The following is a 20190-nucleotide window of genomic DNA, read 5'->3' on the forward strand; positions in this document are numbered from 1 at the left end:
CGTTCCGGGAGCCCCGAGCTGTCATGGTTGGGAGAACCCTCGCAGGCGACGATCAATCAACTGGTGTTCTGTGCTCTCCTCACACGCGATACGCTTGCTACAAAGACACAAAGCCATTCACGCCCAGCCAATCTCCGGTCTACTGCTGTGTTTGTCGCAGAAAGCTTTATTCCAACGTCACGTGCCCCAGAATCGGGACTCTGTCCTAATGACTGCCTCAGGTGCCCAAAGTCGATTTCTTGACCTTGCTCCGGTACAACTCGGAACGGAGAGCTGTGGTAAATTATACAATTCTAATGTGGGAAGAAATATCGACACGAATCTAGCCAAAGATCTCCTTACAGCATGGCTTTGGGAAAGCTTTTCATGGCCTGTCTTACGCCCAGATCCGCAAGAATCTCCTCTGTTCCACCGAGAATGGCATCGAACTTATATGTCCGGTTGAACATTTCAACGTGACGTCCCATACCAGTTTGTGTGATGCCGCGGCCTCCGAAGATGTTGGTAGCTTCATCGGCAATCATGTTGGCGCTGCGCGTCAAGTGAAACTTGAGCAAGCCGATGGGACCTGATAGGTGAATAGCCTGATCTTTGTAGCTCATGTTGCACATCTGATAAGTAATCGACTCCAACCACGATTGGCCACTCTCCACATGAGCAATCATCTTTGCGAGCCTGAACATACGTCAGTCAAATGGTATTGGCAAGGTATGCAAGACTTACTTTTGCCTGATAACGGCATTCTCGATCAGCTTCTTGCCAAAGACTATGCGCTGATTGGCCCACTTCATACAATCCTCAGTTACCATTCGGAGTTGTCTAGCGGTCAGGCAAGCCATCATGAAACGCTCGTGATTGAAATTGCTCACTGTCAGCTTGTCAGCAACCTTGCACGAGAGGTAAGGGTTGCCGGGACTTACTGATAACCTTGAAGCCTTGGTCTTCCTCACCCAGCAGATGATTTATAGGCACCTTGACGTTATCGAACTGGACGAACGTGGTAGCAGCAGCAGCAGAGTAAGCCGTCTTAATCGGACTCGTCTCCACACCTTCGCCCCTGGGAACGATGATGACTGAGAACCCTTTCTTTGTCTTACAACCAGTAACAAAGTAGTCAGAGAACATTCCACTGTCGACACGTCAGCACTTCGTCCACCCACAACATTTGCAACTAGGTTCCCATACTTGGTAATCCACTTCTTCGTCCCGGACACGATCCAATGCTTCCCGTCTTCACTCTTCCTCGCCGTCGTCCGCAGCCCCGCAACATCGCTCCCGGCAAACGCCTCCGTGATCGCCAAACAAATCTTCTTCTTTCCACTCAAAACCTCCTCTGTTATCCTATCCTTCAACGCCTCATCTCGTGCCCACTCCCTCACCGCCGTCAGCGAGATGGTCATACCTGCTAAATTTCCGTCCATGAATCCTCTAGCATTCGCACGGACCAACTCCTGCGCCGTGACGAGGTCGTGAAGATAGTCAAATTCCTCGCCCTTGACTCCGCCAGGCAACGTGCGCCCGTGGAGATGCTTCCCAGGGCCCAATCGCATGGCCAGTATGCCGTTCGCGGCCATCTTGTCGATGAGCTCTTGACTGATATACTCGCCACTCAACTCCTTCTCCTGCGCCTCTGGCCAAACCGTACTATCCACAAACTCCCTCATCCCCTTCCGCAATTTGTGATGACTCTCCTTGAAATACGGACTCTTGAACTGCGGCCGCAGCCACAGCGGCTCGCCGTACGGTACTTGAGACAAGTCTCCAGGCGCCATGGTAATCACTTCTGCAGCCTCATTTTGCAGCGTGCCGATGCACAGCGAGGAGTACTTCGTGAGCACCTCGTGTTTGTGCAGATTGTAGAATGCGTCCGTGGCGTCCTGTCCGGCGACTTGCTCGAGCACGATGTTACCGCCGGGGTGTGCGTCGACAAAATCGGTCAGGTCGTAGACTTTGTGGTCGATAATGCACCATAGGTCGTCCGGCTTGTCATGTGCGGAGACGGACTCGCGGGTGAGGGGTGCGGGAGCCATAATTAATGGTGAATACGGGAATGCGAGTAGTAGTCGTTGTCGTATCGGGATATTAGATATACAGTAGAGTCAAAGATGCAACGACAACGATATCACGGACCTGATGGCTCAGCAAGGATTCGAAACTACAAAAGGTTTCAAATGCATTTCTCATGGCTGGCTAGGTTATGAGAATGGTATTTGCCGAGGTCTGGGGAATCCTGGGGTATTAGTGCATGGCACAGAGCCGATGGCGCCGACGCATTTGATCACAACGGCGCTGATTGGTCGGATTATTTCGCCTTGCGAATTTCGTAGCACCGGAAAGTTCAAGGTTCGTATGACGGCAGCAGAATTTGTAAATATACAGAAACAGGGTATCGGATTCAAGATGCACACATGGTATCGCTCAGTTGATTCTGCCATTCTTCTCCCACTCGTCCAGTCCGTCTCCAGCAGTCTCCAGATATCTTCGCAGCATGTTTTCTGTACTCTTTAGGTCATGACTCTCCCTATATTCCTTGTACATTCTGTACAGCTCGAAGAATACTTCAATGGTAATCAGGATGATTATCGTCCACTCCAGACGTATGCCATGTCTCTCGCTCAGTTGCTCTCGCAAGATTCCAGCAATTTCTTGCGTGTAGTTGATCTTTTTGTTCAGCAGCTCGATGCGATCATTGATGTCCAGTGCGTGTCCAATGTCATGATAGTACCGCTCGAGTCCTAGATCATGTCGACTATCCCAGAAGTAGTCGGGGAGAGGATCTGTCAAGTCCGAGTATAGATTCAGTTGCGCACGCAGATTGAGAATGTCGCCAATCTTGGCGATGATGAACTTGCGCGTGAAAGGTAATTTAGTTCCTTCCGACAATTTTGCAATGATGGGCCGGGTATCGTCAAACGCAGTGTCAAGCTGATTCTCCAGCACGGCAAGCTTAGTCGAACGCGCAAGACCAGACGAGTATGCGATCTTGGCGAGCGTGGTGTCAGTTTCGCTTGCGAGGGCAATCTCGTCGGCGCTCAGTGGAGTGTCAGCAGGTTGGGCTGGTGGTTTCGTGCCGAGAAGTATGGTGTCGCCGACAATAGTGCTATTTTCGCGGCTGGGGTCTTCGAGATAATTGAACTCTTCAGTCTCCATGGGTACGGACGGGAGTCTCTTGTCTATGGCCGAGGAGAGCTTGGATTCGACGAACAATCGGCCCTCGCGAGTAGGGATGTTCCAGGTGACGACTGTACCGGAGGGAAAGATGAAAACATCACCAATATCAGTCGGTTCCTTGCCACTTTCACCAGGCACGTGCGACAAGAAATATGTCATGCGAAAGTGCACGACTTCTCTGTGGAGTCCTGTTTGGTAGGGATCGAGAGTGTATCCTTCCCTCTGAAGTAGCCTCACAACGACGGAGAGGTTGTATTTTTCAGTAGCACAATACGCATTCACCTGTTTTGTCTCCACATCCGGGTCAATGTATCTTGTGTTTCCTCGCTTGCTTATATAGCCATGTCGTAGACGATTCGCCGCTGCTACAGCAGGGCTGCGGAGAGATGAGGTGGCTTGCGTAACTTTGCGTGCCTTTGGCTTGCCCTTGGACTGCTCTGAGTCGCCAGTACTATGAACCTGCTCTTTCTGCGATTCTCCTTTCCACTGTGGATACGTTGTGGAGAATGCACTCTGCGGTGAGGCTTGACGTCGAATGTACAACGCTCGCGGCTTGAAAGAAGCAGGTCTGGAACTAATGGATGTCGTCGACCGCACTAGATGTAGAATTCCATGAGGGCGAAGTGAAAACATCGCCAGGATGATTGGTGTTTGGTCGTGTGTAGCATCTGCTGCTGCTTAGAGTATGTCGACTCGAGATAATGTATGCTTATTATGCAGAGTCTGCCAGGTTCTTTGACCAGACCAGGTATCTACCTAATGGCCGTGCTTCAACAGCTTGGCAAACGATGCGCTGTCTGAGCCGAAGTGGCTGGGAATGCTCCAATCGGTATGATAACACTCGCCGATATATATGCAGATGTGCATATAGCACACAGTGTTTGCAGCGGCTCACCAATATAAGAACTGTATATTCTGTGAGAGTGATATGTTAACTGTTCTTGCGAAAGTCTTCTGAGAAACGTCAGGCACAGCTGCGGGTAAGCTTAAGCTTCAGCCAATGGATGGCTTGAGTCTAAGTGTGACGTCTCGAACCGGCTCGCAGGCTTCAACGTCAATCAACAACACGACCTGGAGCTGCTGGCGCGCGCTACAACAGATGCGCTGTGTTCCGCATAATTCTTGAGCTCTCGCGCTACAACCCGCAGCTCATGTATCCAGCATGGCTGCGGAATCCACCGAGCGCGACGAGGAGACGGCTCCAACTACTCCGACCCGCAAAGCTCGACGTACCGACCAGGCTGAACCCTCAACCCCAGAGAATGGACGCCATACAGAGGAGGAGTTGGAAGAGAGCGAAGAGGAGGAAGAGGACGAAGAGGAAGGAGAGCCTACTCTGAAGTATACGCCTGTTACTGGAAGCTTAGGCTCAGTATACAGAGGCGGTGATGCAACTAGTGCAACCATAGTTGGAGGAGACAAGATGGTAGGGTATTTGCGACAAGACTTGAACTTCTACTGACAATGGGTAGATAATGGGTACACACAATGGCAAAGTCGTAAGTTCCCGATTTCTATGCTCCTCTGGGCCACTTTTGATCTCTTTTCAAGCATGTTCGATCACTGCCGACGTTCCAACCTCTGCGAAGCTATGGCGCTCACCAGGCATCGATAACATCAGTCTCTATATCACCATTGGCGCCTCATTTCCCTACCGTGCAGGGCTTGTTAGAAGCTGGGAATGCGACGGAGAGCCCGCGAGTGCCCTCGAGAGCACCAACCTCTGCATCCGGTTCTCAGGCATCCCCACAAAAACCTAGACAAGCCCCGGTACCTTCAATACCCTCAAATCAGATCTATATAGGTACTTCTTCAATAGATGGTACAGTATGCGTTATGTCTCTGGTCGACGAAAAGGACTACACACTTCGAAACTTTGCGCGCCCAGTGCAAGCCGTTGCACTGTCTCCGGATTATAAAAGCGATAGGACATACCTTTCCGGCGGACTTGCTGGGAATCTGATCCTCACGTCCGGCGGACCTACTGGATATAAGGCTGACGCAAATACGAACAGTGCCGCAGCCGCAGCTTCGGGATGGCTCGGCTCAATTGGACTTGGTGGCAATACAGGAAAAGACGTGATTTTACACTCTGGAGAAGGAGCTATTAGCACTATTCAATGGTCACTGTCTGGCAAGTTTGTGGTATGGGCCAACGAAGAAGGTATGAGGATCATGAGGACCAACCTCCACCTCGAGAGCGCAGACTCAGATTACGCCTGGAAGCGCGTTGCCTTCATTCCAAAACCCAACCGCAAAGCTTGGAGGGATATGGCTGGAGTCTGGAAAGCTCGCGCTCAATGGATCGACGAGAAACACCTTGAACTAGATGATGGTAGTAGTCCAGCTGCAAATGGGACATCCAATACTGAGAGCAAGGACGATGTTACGTCTCTACTTGGACTCACGCGAGCACCCAAGACCAAGACCAAGAAAAAGAAGCGTTCTGAGAGGTTGGTAGTCGGCTGGGGCGATGCAGCGTGGATCATCTCCGTTACCGCTGGCAGTACATCAGTCGGAAAGGACGGAGGGGACAGAAAAGTCGGAAGTGCGGATATAATGCAGATGTATGGCTCTATCTTACTACTCTACGCGCGTTGTCAAAGGCTAATGGGAGCAGCTTGTCGTTTCAGGACTGCATTGTGGCGGGCCTGACGCTATATACTCCTTCTCTACTCGCTGTTCTAGCATACCGCACTCGAGACGACGACGACAATCCACTTCCTGTTACAATCAAGGGCACACCGAAGCGAGGTGTACAGCACCGGCAGAATGGCCTGCAACCTGAACTGAGACTCCTGGACGTCAGCCATGGGCAAGAGGTGGAAGAAGTGGAAGTAGACACTTTGAACGCCAGGAATTTTGAATCTCTGTCCGCTGCAGACTACCATTTAAGTTCTTTGTACGTTCCTGTACCGAAACCGCTTACCGCTGCTCAAAGGAGTGCATTGGAGAGCATTGGTGGTGGTATATGGGACGTTGGAGTCAAAGGAGCTCGCCTCTTCAGTACTGGCGCCAGCATAATCAGTATCCCAGGCAGTGGCGATAATGTGCGCTCGTCCACGTCCGTAGGCTCGGGACCCAATTCCAACTACGCGTTGCCTCAAAAACGTATAGATTATCCGGCTGCAGCAACACCTGGTCTGAAGATTTTCTTCCAAAGTCCGTATGACTGTGTGCTGGCGGTCAAACGCGACTTTGGAGATCGCTTAGATTGGGATCTTGAGCACGAGAATTACAAGGAAGCTTGGGAGCTCCTCGAAAAGCATCCAGAAATCATCAGCAACACGCCTGACCGCTCATTCGAGCCGAATTCACCAACAAGCACGCCTTCGCAAACACAGGGTAGTCTACAGGAATTCTTCGCAGACGACTCGGCATCTCAGACCACCACATCCCTCGCGAAGACACAGAACTCGGCAGCCGAGAAGGAGAAGCGACGGATTGGAGACTTGTGGGTCCAACAGCTCGTTACCAGTCAGCGATGGAGCGAAGCTGGAAAGGTAGCCGGTCGCGTTCTGGGGCATTCAGGTAAATGGGAGCATTGGGTCCTGAAGTTCTGCCAGTCTGGTCACTACGACGACATTACACCGTACGTGCCAGTGCACCCAATCAGGCCGCCTATTCCCAGCTATGCCTATGAGCTCATACTCGGTCATTACATTGTTCACGACAAGTCAAGGCTGAAGGAACTTCTTGATACGTGGGACGTAGACCTCTTCGATCTTCCCAGCGTGATAAGCTCGATCAAGAACAGGCTTCAGGCGGGCGACGTTACAGAGGAGTCCATTGAAGATGGCGAGCAAGGGCGGGACTGGAGAATACTCCAAGAGATGCTTGCCAAATTGTATCTGGCGGATAATCGGCCCAGAGATGCACTGCACTGTTATATTCGCGTGCAGGACGCAGACGCGGTTATGGGACTACTGAAGGAGAATCATCACCTACTCGACGCCATCAGGGATGACATACCCGGGTTCATTCTACTGAGGGTGACCAAGGAGCAGATGAAGTCTGCGCCACGCGACGAGCTTGAGGAGATTTCGTCCGAGGCAATTCGCCTGCTGGTCGACGAAGCATATCAGGGCACCGTGTCGCCGGAAGACGTAGTGTCTCAGCTCAAGAAAGGGGGGATGAAACACCAGCTCTTCCTCTATTTCTACCTCCAAGCCATATGGAAAGGGCAGGGGACGATGAGAGACTTTGGAGATGACAGGCAGAACATGACGGAAGAAGGCAAGGGTCTGATTGAGGACTTTAGTGATCTTGCCGTGAATCTTTTCGCCGAGTACAATCGGCCACTGCTGATGGAGTTTCTCAAAGCGTCACACAGCTATGATTTTACCAAGGCGTTGAGGATATGTGAGCAGCGGAAATATGTCCCTGAGAGAATGTAAGTTGCCAACGTCCCGCTTAAGTTTGAGAGAGAGGCTAATGGGCGCATAGTCATTTGCTGTCAAAAATGGGCCAGACAAAAGATGCTCTGCGCCTGATCATCTCCGAGCTTGGCGACGTGTCCCTGGCAATCTCGTTTGTGAAAGAGCAGGACGACACGGATCTATGGGACGACCTGCTGACGTACTCGATGGACAAACCGCGCTTCATCAGAGCGCTGCTGGAAGAAGTTGGCACGGCCATCGACCCGATCAAACTCATTCGTCGGATCCCGGAAGGACTCGAGATTGAAGGTCTGCGCGAAGGCATCGGCCGCATGATTCGTGAATACGGCGTACAGCACAGCATCAGCGAAGGCGTGTCCAAGGTCCTGAGGGGCGAAGTGTCCATTGCAATGGAGACGCTGCGCAGCGGGCAGAAGCGCGGCGTCCGATTTGAAGTAGCACACAAGAACCCGCCCGAAGTCGAAATCACCGTCCAGCCCGCGCCTGTCGCAGAGCCTGTCGAAGAGGCATATCTCGCCATGAACATCGCTGGTGCGCCGAAGCAAGAACTCGAGGACGAGGAGGACTACAAGCCCGGCGCTTGCGTGGGCTGCAGAGATATATTCCTGGAAAACGAGACGGACACGTTGATTGGCTTTGCGTGCGGCCATGTCTACCATTTGACCTGTCTTCTGGACCAGCTCCCGGGGAGCTCTGCAACGGCGGAGGCTGCCCAGGCCATGCAGCAGAGGCTAGCGGCATCGGTCGATGCAGACGACATTTCGTTTTCTAGTCGCAGCGTCGGCGCAAAGGTTGCCCATGCACATATTATCAGGAGTGTTGTGAGGGAGGGCTGTCCGGTGTGCAAGGGGAAGGCGTCGACGTGAGGAGGGGGCATAGGACATGGGACATAGGACATACGACACAGCAGTCTTGTTCACTTTGTGTAGGGGGGAGGGGGCGGGAGTTGTTTCGTATGATATCTGATGCTTTTATCAGTGTGCATATTCTTCTTTTCATTTCTTTTCTTTTCGCGACAAAAATGCATGGACATGGGCGTTTGTATAGCGAGCGACTGACTGCCAGAACGTGGATGTAGTAGGCGCAGAAGGGGGGGGTGGAGGGTAGGCTTGCGCGAGGCTGAGAGAGCACCTATGTAACTTGTAGACTTGTACCACACAGAATGTTGGACTCTGGTGACCCTCCACCTCCTCATGATAGTATGCAAAGTAGGCTTGGCGTGTGGCCTGAGGCAGCAGCAGCACTCGGCTAAGCACAGCTGCCCAGTGGTGGTGTTCGGCCCGCGATCATTTATTTCATGCTGCGTAATAAAATCCGCTTACACCCGAACGTCATCGTCCCAGCAAACACCCGATATAATTACACAACTTCTCCATTCACTCACTGATCCAACTCCCCGATTAACTCAACACTATAAAACAACAGAAAAGAAAGAGATATGACGACGACGACGACACCATCATCATCCACCACCACCAATACCAATACCAACAGCAAAGACACTGTCGTAACGGAGGGCGCACCGGCACATGGCGTGGTAGCGCATCTGCTGCCGCCGACGTATAAGCGGATGGTGGCGAGCTGGCTGGAGGAGGATGCGCCGAGCTTCGACTATGGCGGGTTTGTGGTCGGGGAGGAGGTAGGGGAGGCGAGGCTTTTGGGGAAGAGCGAGGTGGGTTTGGGTTGTTTTCTTTGTTTGGGGGGGTCTTGTGTTGTTTTCACGGTTTGGGGTATGGAAGATGCTGAAGATGTCTTGGGAGGGGGGGAAGAAAAGAGCTTGGGATGAACGTGATTCCGCGATATGCATTTCCACGTTCCCTGACTGATGCTCTATATCATACCCTCACGACTAACACACAGCCACAGGGCATCATCGCCGGCATCCCCTTCTTCAACGAAGTCTTCCGCCAACTAGACTGCACGTAAGCCAGCCCACCCCCATGCACCCCCCTCAAAACAACCCCATTAACCCACCTCCCCAAAACAGCGTGACCTGGCACCTCCAAGAAGGCCAGCCCATCCACCCACCCGCCACGCACTGCGCCACCGTCCGCGGCCCCATGCGCAAGCTCCTCCTCGGCGAACGCGTCGCGCTCAACACGCTCGCGCGCTGCTCCGGCATCGCGTCCCAGACAGCCCGCACGCTCGCCCTGCTGCGCGCCGCCGGCTACACCGGCACGCTCGCCGGCACGCGCAAGACGACGCCCGGGTTCCGGGTCGTGGAGAAGTACGGCATGCTTGTTGGCGGGGCGGACGCGCACAGGCTTGATCTGAGCCATATGACTATGCTGAAAGATAATCATGTGTGGGCTGTGTCTGGGGAGGGACAGGGGGGGGCTATCGCGGCGGCGGTGCGCAAGGCGAGGAGCGCGGGCGGGTTCGCGACTAAGGTCGAGGTCGAGTGTCGGAGTTATGAGGAGGCTGTTGAGGCGGCGGAGGCGGGCGCGGATGTGGTGATGTTGGATAATTTTAGTGCCGAGGGGGCGCGGGCGTGTGCGGCGAGACTGAAGGAGAGGTTTGCGCGGGGGACGGGGAGGGGCTTGTTGGTGGAGGTGAGTGGCGGGTTGACGGAGGGGAATATTGGCGAGTTTGTGTGTGCGGATGTGGATGTGGTGAGCACGAGTAGTATTCATCAGGGGGTGAGGCATGTGGATTTTTCGCTCAAGGTGGTGCCGAAGGCGTGAGGGCTTGGTGTCTGTCTGTCTGTCTGTCTGTCTGTCTGTCTGTCTGTCTGTCTGTCTGTCTGTCTGTCTGTCTGTCTGTCTGTCTGTCTGTCTGTCTGTCAAGGCGGATGGATGCTACATGGCGAGGTTCAGTAGGTAGAGCAGAAGAGCATCACGATCGAACCATGTCGAACGGTGTATATTGTTCTTGCACACACACAGTAACGTATACGATACGATACGTACACTCCTGCCTCAGGCACACCCGCATAATCCACCACGTGCATCCGTCCTGAAACGCTCCACTCCAAGCATCGTGACACATGGACAGACACGCGCACCGCATTGGCTGGCTGGTGTTGCAGTCCAGTCCACACAGTCCGCAGAACGAAAGATGGAATTGGCCTGCACTTTCGATCAAGAGGGAAGGGAAAAATAAAAAGAAAAGAAAGAAGAAAAAGAAAAGAATTAATCCGGTGATGATGATTTATAATTAAGCCGCGGAGGGGTGGGGGGAGGAATACATACTCAGTGGCAGCGGCAAGAGCGGCTGTTGTGACTTTTTTCTTTGTCGACCTACGTGCCTGCCTACGTACCTAGCTACCTACCTTACATGTATGCATGGAGGGTGTGTCGTGACACACATAGCATAGCATAGCATAGCATAGCATAGCATAGCATAGCATACGATACATACACACATGCAACTAGATACGTACGTCTGCGGCGCGCAGTCTGAAAGTTTCTTCTTTTTCCGGAGTTTTCTTGACTTTTCAAGTTGAGTCACTGATTATAGTGTCAGGTGGTAATTAGAGTGGTGGTAGGGCAAAAGTGAGGTAGCTGGGTAACATGAGCTGAGGCAGCAATGCATTCGGTAGTTAGTGCTGCGTGGGATATTAGTGTTGGACAGAAGAAAGAAGGATCATAGGTTGTTGAAGAGGTGTATGGTGGTGTTGGTCGGGAGTGGTTAGACTGATAAAGATGGATAGGGAGTATCAGCGTCATGGCCGTGATGGTAATTAATTACTAGGTAATTACTGTGCAAATGACAGTCAGGCAGGTAGTCAGTCAGGCAGTCAGGCAGCAGTGATGCAGCATGGCAGACAGAAAGACGATGTGGGAGGTGCATCTTCCCCCGTCCCCTTCCCCCGGTCGTTCACGTGGCCGTGGGTAGTGTAGTCTGTAGGCTGTAGTCAGGCCCAGGACCAGGACCCCATGTGGAAAAGTGCAAGTGCAAATCAGATCAGATCAGATTCCTCGAGACGGGCAAGATGGGATAGTTAATTAATTAGTACCGTGTCGTACCGTGTCGTGTCGTGACGTGCCGAGTCGGAGCAAGCAGGAGTCAGGACAAGCAGGACACGCAGGACAAAGCAAGGACAAAGCAAGGACAAAGCAAGGACAAAGCAGGGCCGAAGCAAGGGTTGAGAACTTGAGAGCGAGTGGTGGGTGTGTGTGATGCTGGCGAAAAGGAAGGAGGAGAGATTAGTAAGCTCAGGCAGGAGGTTGAAGCAATAATTAGTACCTGTAAGGAATAGCGGTGGTGTGATTTGGGGGAACAAGTTAGGAAGAGGATAGGAGAATATTGAAGCGGAAGGTGCAACGTGGTGGTGATGGTGATGGACGTTGACCCGACGAGCACGAGACAACAGGAGCAGCGGGATTCGCACCGACTCAGACACCTTCGTTCACATGGATGATGGAGAAGAGGTGGGTTCCTGAGTTTTGGTTCCGGGATCTGGGAATCGGGGGGATGTGGGGTGAGGTGCAGAGTATGATGTGTGATGATGATGATGATGTGTGATGGTTGTTGGGCGGGATAATGATGGTAGCTGTTGTTGTTGATCTGCAATAAATGAGCGGAGGTGACGACGGAGAGATAGAGGATGCGAGAGATAAAAGTCCGAGGGAAAGGGATCCGGATCCGCGGCTTGGATACATGGAGGATACTTGGAGTACTGTGTGGATACAGACAGTAGTTATGACTGCTGGAAGGATGCATGATATTGGCTGTGAATACTACCTTACCATGTGCTGTATCCACATGCACATGCAACTGCACACGCACACGCACAGGCAGAAGCACACGCACACGCACATGCTGCTGCTGCTGCTCCTCATGCTCGAATGGCCAAGCTGGCGGTGCAAAATGACTACTACAGCGACTACAGCGACACAAGTGAAACAGGTCGTGCTCTGACTCCTTTCTGGCGGGGGCTTCTGTCTTCTGGCTGCTGCCTGGACTGCCTGGACCATCATTACCACTCACCAGCCAGTCACAAGTCAGGCAACACGCTCTCAACACGCACCCAGCACATCTACACATGACGATAATAGGATAACAAGACGAAAAGACGCGCCAAGCGATCAACACGCCGCTGCTCGACCTTCTGGAACACCTGCATCAATCATCGTCACTCCTACTATGAAGTAATAGCTAGCTAAATTAATCTAATCAACTAATTAACTACTCCTACTCCTACGCCGCCTGCTAATTAACCCTCATATCCACGCAAATCACTTTTACTTTCCCGCACATCACCTGCTTGCCTGCTCTCCAGACAACTCGCTCGCGTGGCCTTCTGCCGTCTTGCTCCCAACTTCCCGGGTTCAGGCCTGCAAGCCCTGATCGGTGAGTGAAACTGCTGCTAATCCTAATACTGTACATCCTTCTCCTACTACTACACTACATAATACTACATATTCACTTCCAAGCCCCAAGTCCAAGCACAAGCACAAGCCCTTTTATTCGCCGACCCCATATCGTCGTCGTCGTCGTCGTCAATATCAATCACTGTGCCCGCCCTACTACTAATCCTCCACCACTACTTACTTCCGCCTCCTTCCCCCCCCCCAAAATTCCCACCATCCGTTCTCCGGCCCGCCGCTCGTCTCAGCACTAACTCGACTTCGTTGCGCCACTAGACAAACGCCCACTTCTGCTTTTTCTTCCTTCTCTCTCTCTCTCTTTATACCACCACTACTTCATCATTTCCGTCTCTTCTGCCTCACCCCTTCTTTCCATCTCTCTGCCACTTCTACTCACAAATCCATCCGACTACGCGCACTTCACAAAGAAACATGCGGCCTGCTGTATAACTGGCTTGTCACGCTCCAGGTGAAAGATGGACTTCATAGTAAGCTGCCTCCCCAAAATCTACATAATCACCACATCCCACCTCCTGCAATCACTCACTGACGACGCCGCCATCATACAGCTCTCCCTGGCGCACTTCTGTGAGATTTGTGGTCCTACCTCCACCATATGTACTCAAATCGTGCCGGGCAACTGCGCGACTTGCCATCCTTGCCTCACCCCACCCTCTGAAGAACCCTCGCAATCCTCATATTCCACGAATCCGACATGGACAGACACCTCCGCCTCCTCTCCCACTACCCGCCTTGCCCATCGCATGTCCGGTGTGGCCTCACCCTTCGAATCCCCGCCCCTGAGCCCTCGCACCCCCTCGAGCTCCTTTAACAACCCATACTTTCCAGCCACCATCGATGGCTTTGCCGTCACTAGGTTCACCGAGAATCTGGGGAGCGACGGCGATGGCTGTGATAACTGCGACTTTCTCGTGCCAGAGCATGTCCGTGCTCGTCTGCCAGAGGGTGCCCCGGGTAGCCCGACAAAAGATGGACGAGGCAGAAATGGGAGTCCGGTGCTGCGTTCTTGCCAGTCTGTCCTGGCCCGGGGTCCTTCACCCGATTCAGATGAAGACGACGACGACGACGACGACGACGACGACGACGAGCAGTCCAAGTCTTATCTGAGCAACTCGTCATCCTCCCCGTCAAGCGTGACGTCCTCGACGCCAACATCGCCTCTTTCGCTCCCGCGCAACACCCACGCACACAAGCTGATATACATGTCGACCCGCCAGCCCATCTCGCCATCCGCATACTCCCTCCTCCGGCGGTCCTACGTCCGCACATTCTCGTGCGAGGCGCTCCCCAAGAATTCCCGATCTGGTCCCTTATTCTTCGGCGACTGCTCCTCCGGTTATACAATCGCATACGTCTTTCGACTGCCAGACCCGAGAGCGCGAGGCCGCTTACGCACATATGCCCTCATCGCGCTCGGTGGCCGCGACAGCAGGCGCGTCAGCTCCGCCCTGGTCAAGGTGCTGGAACACTTTGAAAGCATAGCAAATCAAATCATCACCATGGCCGACCGCGTGCTCGAGCGTGACTCACCCGTCTCGAGACCAACAACCGCCATCCAACAGCCGCCTCCCACAAGTCCATTGCTAAGCAACAGCAGCAGCAGCAGCAGCAGCAGCAGCACTAGCTCAGCAAGCCTTATGCCTGCTGTGCCACAACAGACACCCGAATCGGGTAACCGCGTCAGCAACACCGGATCCAAGACTGCCCCCATTGATCCGTACCCGGCCTTTGCATCTCCACCACCACACGCCGACAGCGCCCGCAGATTTACCCCGGCCTCGTCGTTCCTGTCCGCCAAAAAGGTCGATCCCGACGGCTATCCCCGAGTCAGCCGCGAAGTCATGCGCGCCAAAGGCTTGGCCGACATTGTAGGCAACCAAAACTTCTTTGTCGAGTTACACGCCAAGTTCACCGTACTCCTCAGCAGTCTCATCAACGACTTTGGCACTGGTGTTGCTGCCTGACTGGGGGGTTGTTGGGAGTTTACCGCACCGCACCACGCCTCGATGAGTCACATATATATCAATATTGGTGCTCTGTATAGCCAAGGGGTCCCCTCTTCGTCCGTCTCGGAGCCTGTACCACCACCACTATGGCGTCGATGAGGCCTGATGACATGAACCCGATTTTCTTTTCCGCGCCATGCTGGGCATAACTTTGTGCCACGCTGCGAGCATGCTGTCTGTCTTGCATCCCTCTTCTTCTTTGTAACCTCTCTGTTTTTTTTTGGTGTCCAAGCGGTAGTATGCACGTTAAACATCCCGTTGTCGCTCTCAGATACCCCCTTCTTCCGCATTGCGCTTTGCACTGCATCCTCTGTCTGTCCTGTCTTAGTTCCTTTTGTGTGTTTTTTTTTTTCGTTGCTTTGCATGCGAAAATGGCCACCATACAATGCAAATGGCCATGTATATGGTTTGGGGGTTACAGTTATAGCGGAGGGACCTGAGGTCCGTGGTTCGCGGTTCACGGTTCGCGGCTGAGAGCTTTTTGTCGACTTCGTTTTCGTCTTGTGTCTCTTACGGGCGGACAGATACACGGGAGATGTGACGGCAACAAGGCCCGTTGACCTTTTTTGTTTGTCCTGTACTTTTATACTACTCTTGAACTTTTCAAGAATTGCCCTGGGAGCGTGGTGTTGTTGTCTTTTTTTTTTTCTCTCTGAAAGTCTCGTCCCTTTTTACCTCTAGACTTGTTTGTTTGGCGTGACACGGGAATTATGGGGAATTAGATCTGGGCGGGGAACATGCGATGTCGTGAATGATGGCGGTGGTAGCTGTGGTGGTGGACTGTATTGTATAGAGAGCAATGGGATGAAGATGAGAATAAGAGAGAGAAAGGAGAAAGTATGATATGATATGACGGGTTTTTGGTTGTCGTTGACAAGCAAGGACCTGCCTGGTTGGTCTCCTTTATGCCGTCCGTATAAACTAGACTTTTTTTCTTTCTTTCTTTCTATCTATCTATTCTTTTCTCTCTTGTCTTGTTCTTCTTGCACAATAGAAAGAAAGAAAGAGAGAGAGAGAGAGAGAGAGAGAGAGAGAGAGAGAGAGAGAGTGAAGAGAGAAGAGGACGGATTTGAATATATGAATACACGTCATTACACACACATCCATTGAGTAGCATTTCTCGAGTTTCTGTGTACATGTACATTGTAGGTCGCGGTGTATATGTACGGAGCTGACGTGACTATATATACTTGCCTTGCCCCCCTTTTCCCTTTCCTTTTCCTTTTCCTTCTCTCTCCTCTCCTCCCTCCCACCGTTCCCTCCCCCATCCATCTCACCTCACCCTCAGACTCACCCCCAGACTCACCCCCAGACTCAACCCCTAACTCCCCAGCTCAATCCTCCTCCCAAGCACACTCCTCGCCTCCGCCTCGCCCACAACCTCCAAGCCCAACTCCTCCAGCACGCCACGCGCCTGCTCATTATCCGCAAACAGCCTCTTCTCCACCTGCCACAGGCCCAATCCAGACGCTGCCTCCTCACTACTATCACCACCACTACCACCACCACTCCGAAAAGGCAGACCAAGCAGCAAGACGCCCTCGCGCAACTTGCGCAGGCCGGACTCTGCGACTGCACTGCTACCCGTACTACCACCACCACCACCACCACCAACAGCCAAGTCAACAACTCTGCAGATAGACGCCACGTCAGCGCCAAGCTGTGCCGCGCCGGCAGTCGAAAAGGTGTGCTTGACCAGCACGCCGTTCCAGAGCGCCGTCTGCAGCGAGGCGAGCACCTGGCGGACGACTCGGCGGAGGGGCGCCTGGGCGACGGCGCGGGCGAGAAAGGTGAAGGATTCGCGGAGCGTGTGCAGCGTGGTGTCGAGCTCGGCGGTTGTCGTGGTCGTTGGCAGGGCCGATGTGCTGGGTCCGGAGGCTGGGAGCGTGCTCCAGGGGTTGATGCGCGTGTAGGGCCGCAGGGCCAGGGAGACTGCGTGATTGAGTGTCTCGACGATGATCTTCTCTGCGCGGACGCGGAGGCGCTGGTATGCGGACGCGGTTTCGTCAAAGAGGGCGCCGCCTTCGCCGTCGCTGCCGACTGTCGACGAGGTCTTTTCTGCTACGTCGGTGACGGACATGGCGGCTGTCGTCTTGCCTAGCGATGCGCTGTTCCGCGCCCGATCTTGGAGCTCTTCCCAGAGCTCGAGGAAGAAGACGTCGTCGCTCCAGTCACGCATCGCGCGCTCGAGGTAGTCTGCGCTGCCGTACACGCGGCATAGTCGGTCTAGGCCCCCGACGCCTTTCAACGAGGAGTCTTCTTCGGCTGTCGTCCCTTGGAGGCTGCGACCCACGGTCGACGTCAGGGTCAGGTACGCCTCTAGCGCTTCGTGAAGTCGGGCGTGGTAGCTGTCGAATATGGAGATTTGAATGTCGATGAGGAAGCGCAGCTTCTGGGAGAATGAGGATAGAGGGCGGTAGCGCTCTGTGGGACGTCGTTAGCTCTCAACCGGCCATACTCCTACTCCTACACGCCAACCCAGATCTCACCGGTTATCGTCTCGAGCAAGTCGTTCACGCGGATGGCTGCCTTGGTCGGCTTCGTGGCGCCCGCATCCATGCTGTCAAAGTCGAGTTCTCCACTATCAGGTGACTGAATAATATCTCTGTATCGGGCGAGCGCAACTGCCCCCAACATGGGTCAACCATGGCACACACGGCAGGGGTCGGGCGATCGGGCAAAACACTCACAGTCTTTCTCAACTTGCAGCCACCGGCCGAAGAGGTCCATCTGCACAAGTACCTCCCACGTGATGCCTTTCCATCCTTCAATGCCATATCCCCCTTCGTATCTCCACTCATCTCGGATGGTCGTGTCAAAATTCATAAGCTCATGCATGTAATGACTCAGGAGCTGCGGCTGAGCAGCAGCACGCTGTATCGAAGAGAATACCTTGGTTCGGACCATCGGTAACAGGGCCGTAATGAGGGCGGAGGTGGCATCGATGTATGCGGCGTTGAATGCCAAGTCGGTACCGCGGAAACGGTTGAGTAGCACAGGCTGCACGTAGCTCACGATGAAGGTATTGTACGAGGCCAAGAGTGAGGTGACATGCGAGAGGAAGTATTCCGGCTTCTCCAGCCGGTTCGTCGGCCGATCTCCTTCAAAATGGTAGCGGAACCTCATTTCCAGCGGCAGCACCAACACCTCCAGCGGTAGCAATATTGTCGGACCCTTGTCGGAACCCTGTTTGGTCTTTGATTCTTCCTGTTCGAGAAGATCTAGTCTCTGCAAGTCCAGCAGCTTACCGACACAGTCGTCCCACTCGTCTTGTAGAGTCGCAGGTATCACCACGTCGGACTTGGGCCATCCGAGCTGATGCAGGAGCTTGTCCAGCTCTGTTGCGTACGACTCTTTGATCCGGCCGTACACATGCCGCACACGCTTCTGCACATCGTGTAGCAGATGCGGAGCTGCTCCGTCCGCAGCGTCTTGTAAAGGGCCCAGTGTAGCAGCAAGAGTGCGGAGGCGACGATATGGCTCGAGTGCATCTTGCCCCGGGGTGTCCAGGAGACGGTCGCTCTCTTGACTATGGTTGGTCAGCACATGCCTGACATTGTGTCCTGATGCAAATTGTTGTACATACCTCAACGTGTCCACCTCTTTGAGCAAACCAACATAACCGGCGGCCACGTCGAGACGTTGTAGCTTCTGGAAGATGGCATCGAACTGCGGGACGGCGTCGTCGCTAGTCTCAGATTGCATGACAATCTGAAGGCGGCGAGTGATATCATCCTGGACCTTGTTGAATTGCTCAGACTGGCGATGAAGCTGGATGGCGTGGTCCCGAGAGGCTTTCTTTGCATCTTCCAATTCGCGGGTGGCATGGTCGAGCTAGGAGGGATGGTAAGTGGACGCGCGACGGGCGCATGAGCAGTCTTACCTACTTGGGACTTGAGCAAGCCATATCTGGTCCTGACGTCGGTCAAGAGGGCATCAACGGTGGCCAGGTCAGCCGAGGTCTGCAGCTTGTCGTCGACATAATCAGCGACACGGACAGCGCAGTCTCCATCCGCAGCAGCAGCAGCCATGTTGGTTGTCGTCGCGATTTGAGGAGGGGTGAGGGGGGGCGCAGTTTCGTGGGAGCAAGGCTGACGAGGGGAGCCGCTGGGGGGAAGCGAATGGCAATCAGCTGGACTGACCTGAACAGGACAGACGGCGTGTAGGTGGTGGTGGTGGTTTTGTTGTCGTGTTGTCGTGTTGTGTCGTTTGTGTATTTGGTCAGTCAGTCAGTCAGTAGTATATAATACGTCTAGCTAGGTAGTGGGTAATTAGTAGTTGTAGGGTGGGGCATCACATCCAAGAATCTACCAGTACCAGCCAAGCCTCTCTCAACACCGCCGCCGCTGTTCAGTTTGCTCCCCCCGCCGAGAAGTCGCCTCTCAATAGGCTACAATAGGCTCTAATAGGCTCCAATAAGGCCCCCGTCTCCCCCAAAATGGTGGCCCCCCGCCCCCCAAGGATAGGCTGGTTACTACTGGTGGAGATGACCAGATTAACACAGGACTCCAGGGCTATTAATTACTACTACCACTCCTCCTACTAATCACTCCTACTAATACTCCTACTACTAATTACTCCTAGGTCTAATACCAGCTACCATGCAAAGTCTGGTCTGGTAGATTGTAGATGCGATCGTGCCACGCTGCTGGCAATTAATGCCTGTCCACCGTTGCGATCGGGGCGTCCACATTCTGCCCTTTTGGCCAATCACTCGCCTCCATCTACCCTCTGCATTGTCTGCAGGGTGCGCTGGGCATTCACAGGCTGATCTGATGCTGATGCCGGTGCTGGATAGGATAGATTCATGGCTAGATGGATCATCATCATCATCGTCATCAACGATCAACTGTGCTCTTCTCATCACGGCAAACCCCCTCGCCCTCTCACCCTCTCACCGTCTTACCGTCTTACCGTCTCACCAGATCTTGACAGCATTCTTCTGGGATTACAAGATGCACTGCAAATCGACCAGTGCACTCACTCCCCCTTGCTCCATACCGCATTTGTTCTTGTGTCCTTCATACTCTCTTGCTGTAATTCGTTGGCCATGTTCTGTCTTGTCCCTCGTACCACCCACGATCCATGAACTTCGAACAGGTGGTGGCTCATCATTCGAAATGACATACTGCATACCATATACCTATGCTACAAGACCTCTCTTCCCAGTCCGTCTCAACATCACCAGATCAAACACAATTCTGGAGGCCAATGTATTGTGTGTAGTAGCCTCACTTGCGCATGGAATGGTGGCCCAGTAGGGAAATGGTTAGTGCCCGT

The 20190-nt window shown here is 53.4% G+C and overlaps 7 protein-coding genes across 7 annotated transcripts; 3 read left to right on the forward strand and 4 right to left on the reverse strand.

The window, feature by feature from the left end:
* Positions 1–92: 92 nt before the first annotated feature.
* On the reverse strand, positions 93–2224 carry EJ05DRAFT_380932 (acyl-CoA dehydrogenase NM domain-like protein). The gene is made up of 4 exons (XM_033741232.1): positions 1186–2224; positions 921–1129; positions 724–868; positions 93–675 (listed from the first exon to the last, which is right to left on the reverse strand). The coding sequence occupies exons 1-4, from the start codon at positions 2028–2030 to the stop codon at positions 339–341; spliced, it is 1536 nt and encodes a 511-aa protein (XP_033600662.1). The 5' UTR covers positions 2031–2224; the 3' UTR covers positions 93–338.
* A 194-nt stretch (positions 2225–2418) lies between these two features.
* EJ05DRAFT_493100 (DUF155-domain-containing protein) lies at positions 2419–3785 on the reverse strand (the record flags this gene model as incomplete). Its single annotated transcript, XM_033746091.1, has 2 exons — positions 2419–3622; positions 3769–3785. 2 exons carry the CDS (start codon positions 3783–3785, stop codon positions 2419–2421), a joined length of 1221 nt encoding a protein of 406 aa, XP_033600663.1.
* A 275-nt stretch (positions 3786–4060) lies between these two features.
* EJ05DRAFT_452890 (uncharacterized protein) lies at positions 4061–8742 on the forward strand. Its single transcript, XM_033742416.1, has 5 exons — positions 4061–4597; positions 4644–4670; positions 4723–5738; positions 5792–7564; positions 7618–8742. The coding sequence occupies exons 1-5, from the start codon at positions 4334–4336 to the stop codon at positions 8435–8437; spliced, it is 3900 nt and encodes a 1299-aa protein (XP_033600664.1). The 5' UTR covers positions 4061–4333; the 3' UTR covers positions 8438–8742.
* Positions 8743–8884: 142 nt separating this feature from the next.
* EJ05DRAFT_538437 (nicotinate-nucleotide pyrophosphorylase-like protein) lies at positions 8885–10573 on the forward strand. The gene is made up of 3 exons (XM_033749453.1): positions 8885–9243; positions 9438–9493; positions 9559–10573. The coding sequence occupies exons 1-3, from the start codon at positions 9010–9012 to the stop codon at positions 10253–10255; spliced, it is 987 nt and encodes a 328-aa protein (XP_033600665.1). The 5' UTR covers positions 8885–9009; the 3' UTR covers positions 10256–10573.
* Positions 10574–11770: 1197 nt separating this feature from the next.
* EJ05DRAFT_476479 (uncharacterized protein) lies at positions 11771–12301 on the reverse strand. The gene has a single exon (XM_033744039.1). It carries the CDS (start codon positions 12173–12175, stop codon positions 11909–11911), a length of 267 nt encoding a protein of 88 aa, XP_033600666.1. The 5' UTR covers positions 12176–12301; the 3' UTR covers positions 11771–11908.
* A 1058-nt stretch (positions 12302–13359) lies between these two features.
* EJ05DRAFT_486266 (uncharacterized protein) lies at positions 13360–14868 on the forward strand (the record flags this gene model as incomplete). Its single annotated transcript, XM_033745518.1, has 2 exons — positions 13360–13371; positions 13453–14868. 2 exons carry the CDS (start codon positions 13360–13362, stop codon positions 14866–14868), a joined length of 1428 nt encoding a protein of 475 aa, XP_033600667.1.
* A 1316-nt stretch (positions 14869–16184) lies between these two features.
* EJ05DRAFT_465225 (RINT-1 family protein) lies at positions 16185–18941 on the reverse strand (the record flags this gene model as incomplete). The annotated part of the gene is made up of 5 exons (XM_033742772.1): positions 16185–17334; positions 17400–17534; positions 17601–18439; positions 18497–18744; positions 18798–18941. The coding sequence occupies 5 exons, from the start codon at positions 18939–18941 to the stop codon at positions 16232–16234; spliced, it is 2469 nt and encodes an 822-aa protein (XP_033600668.1). The 3' UTR covers positions 16185–16231.
* Positions 18942–20190: the final 1249 nt, after the last annotated feature.

The sequence above is a fragment of the Pseudovirgaria hyperparasitica genome, assembly GCF_010093815.1.
Source record: "Pseudovirgaria hyperparasitica strain CBS 121739 unplaced genomic scaffold EJ05scaffold_8, whole genome shotgun sequence".
Classification (NCBI taxonomy): domain Eukaryota; kingdom Fungi; phylum Ascomycota; class Dothideomycetes; order Acrospermales; family Acrospermaceae; genus Pseudovirgaria; species Pseudovirgaria hyperparasitica.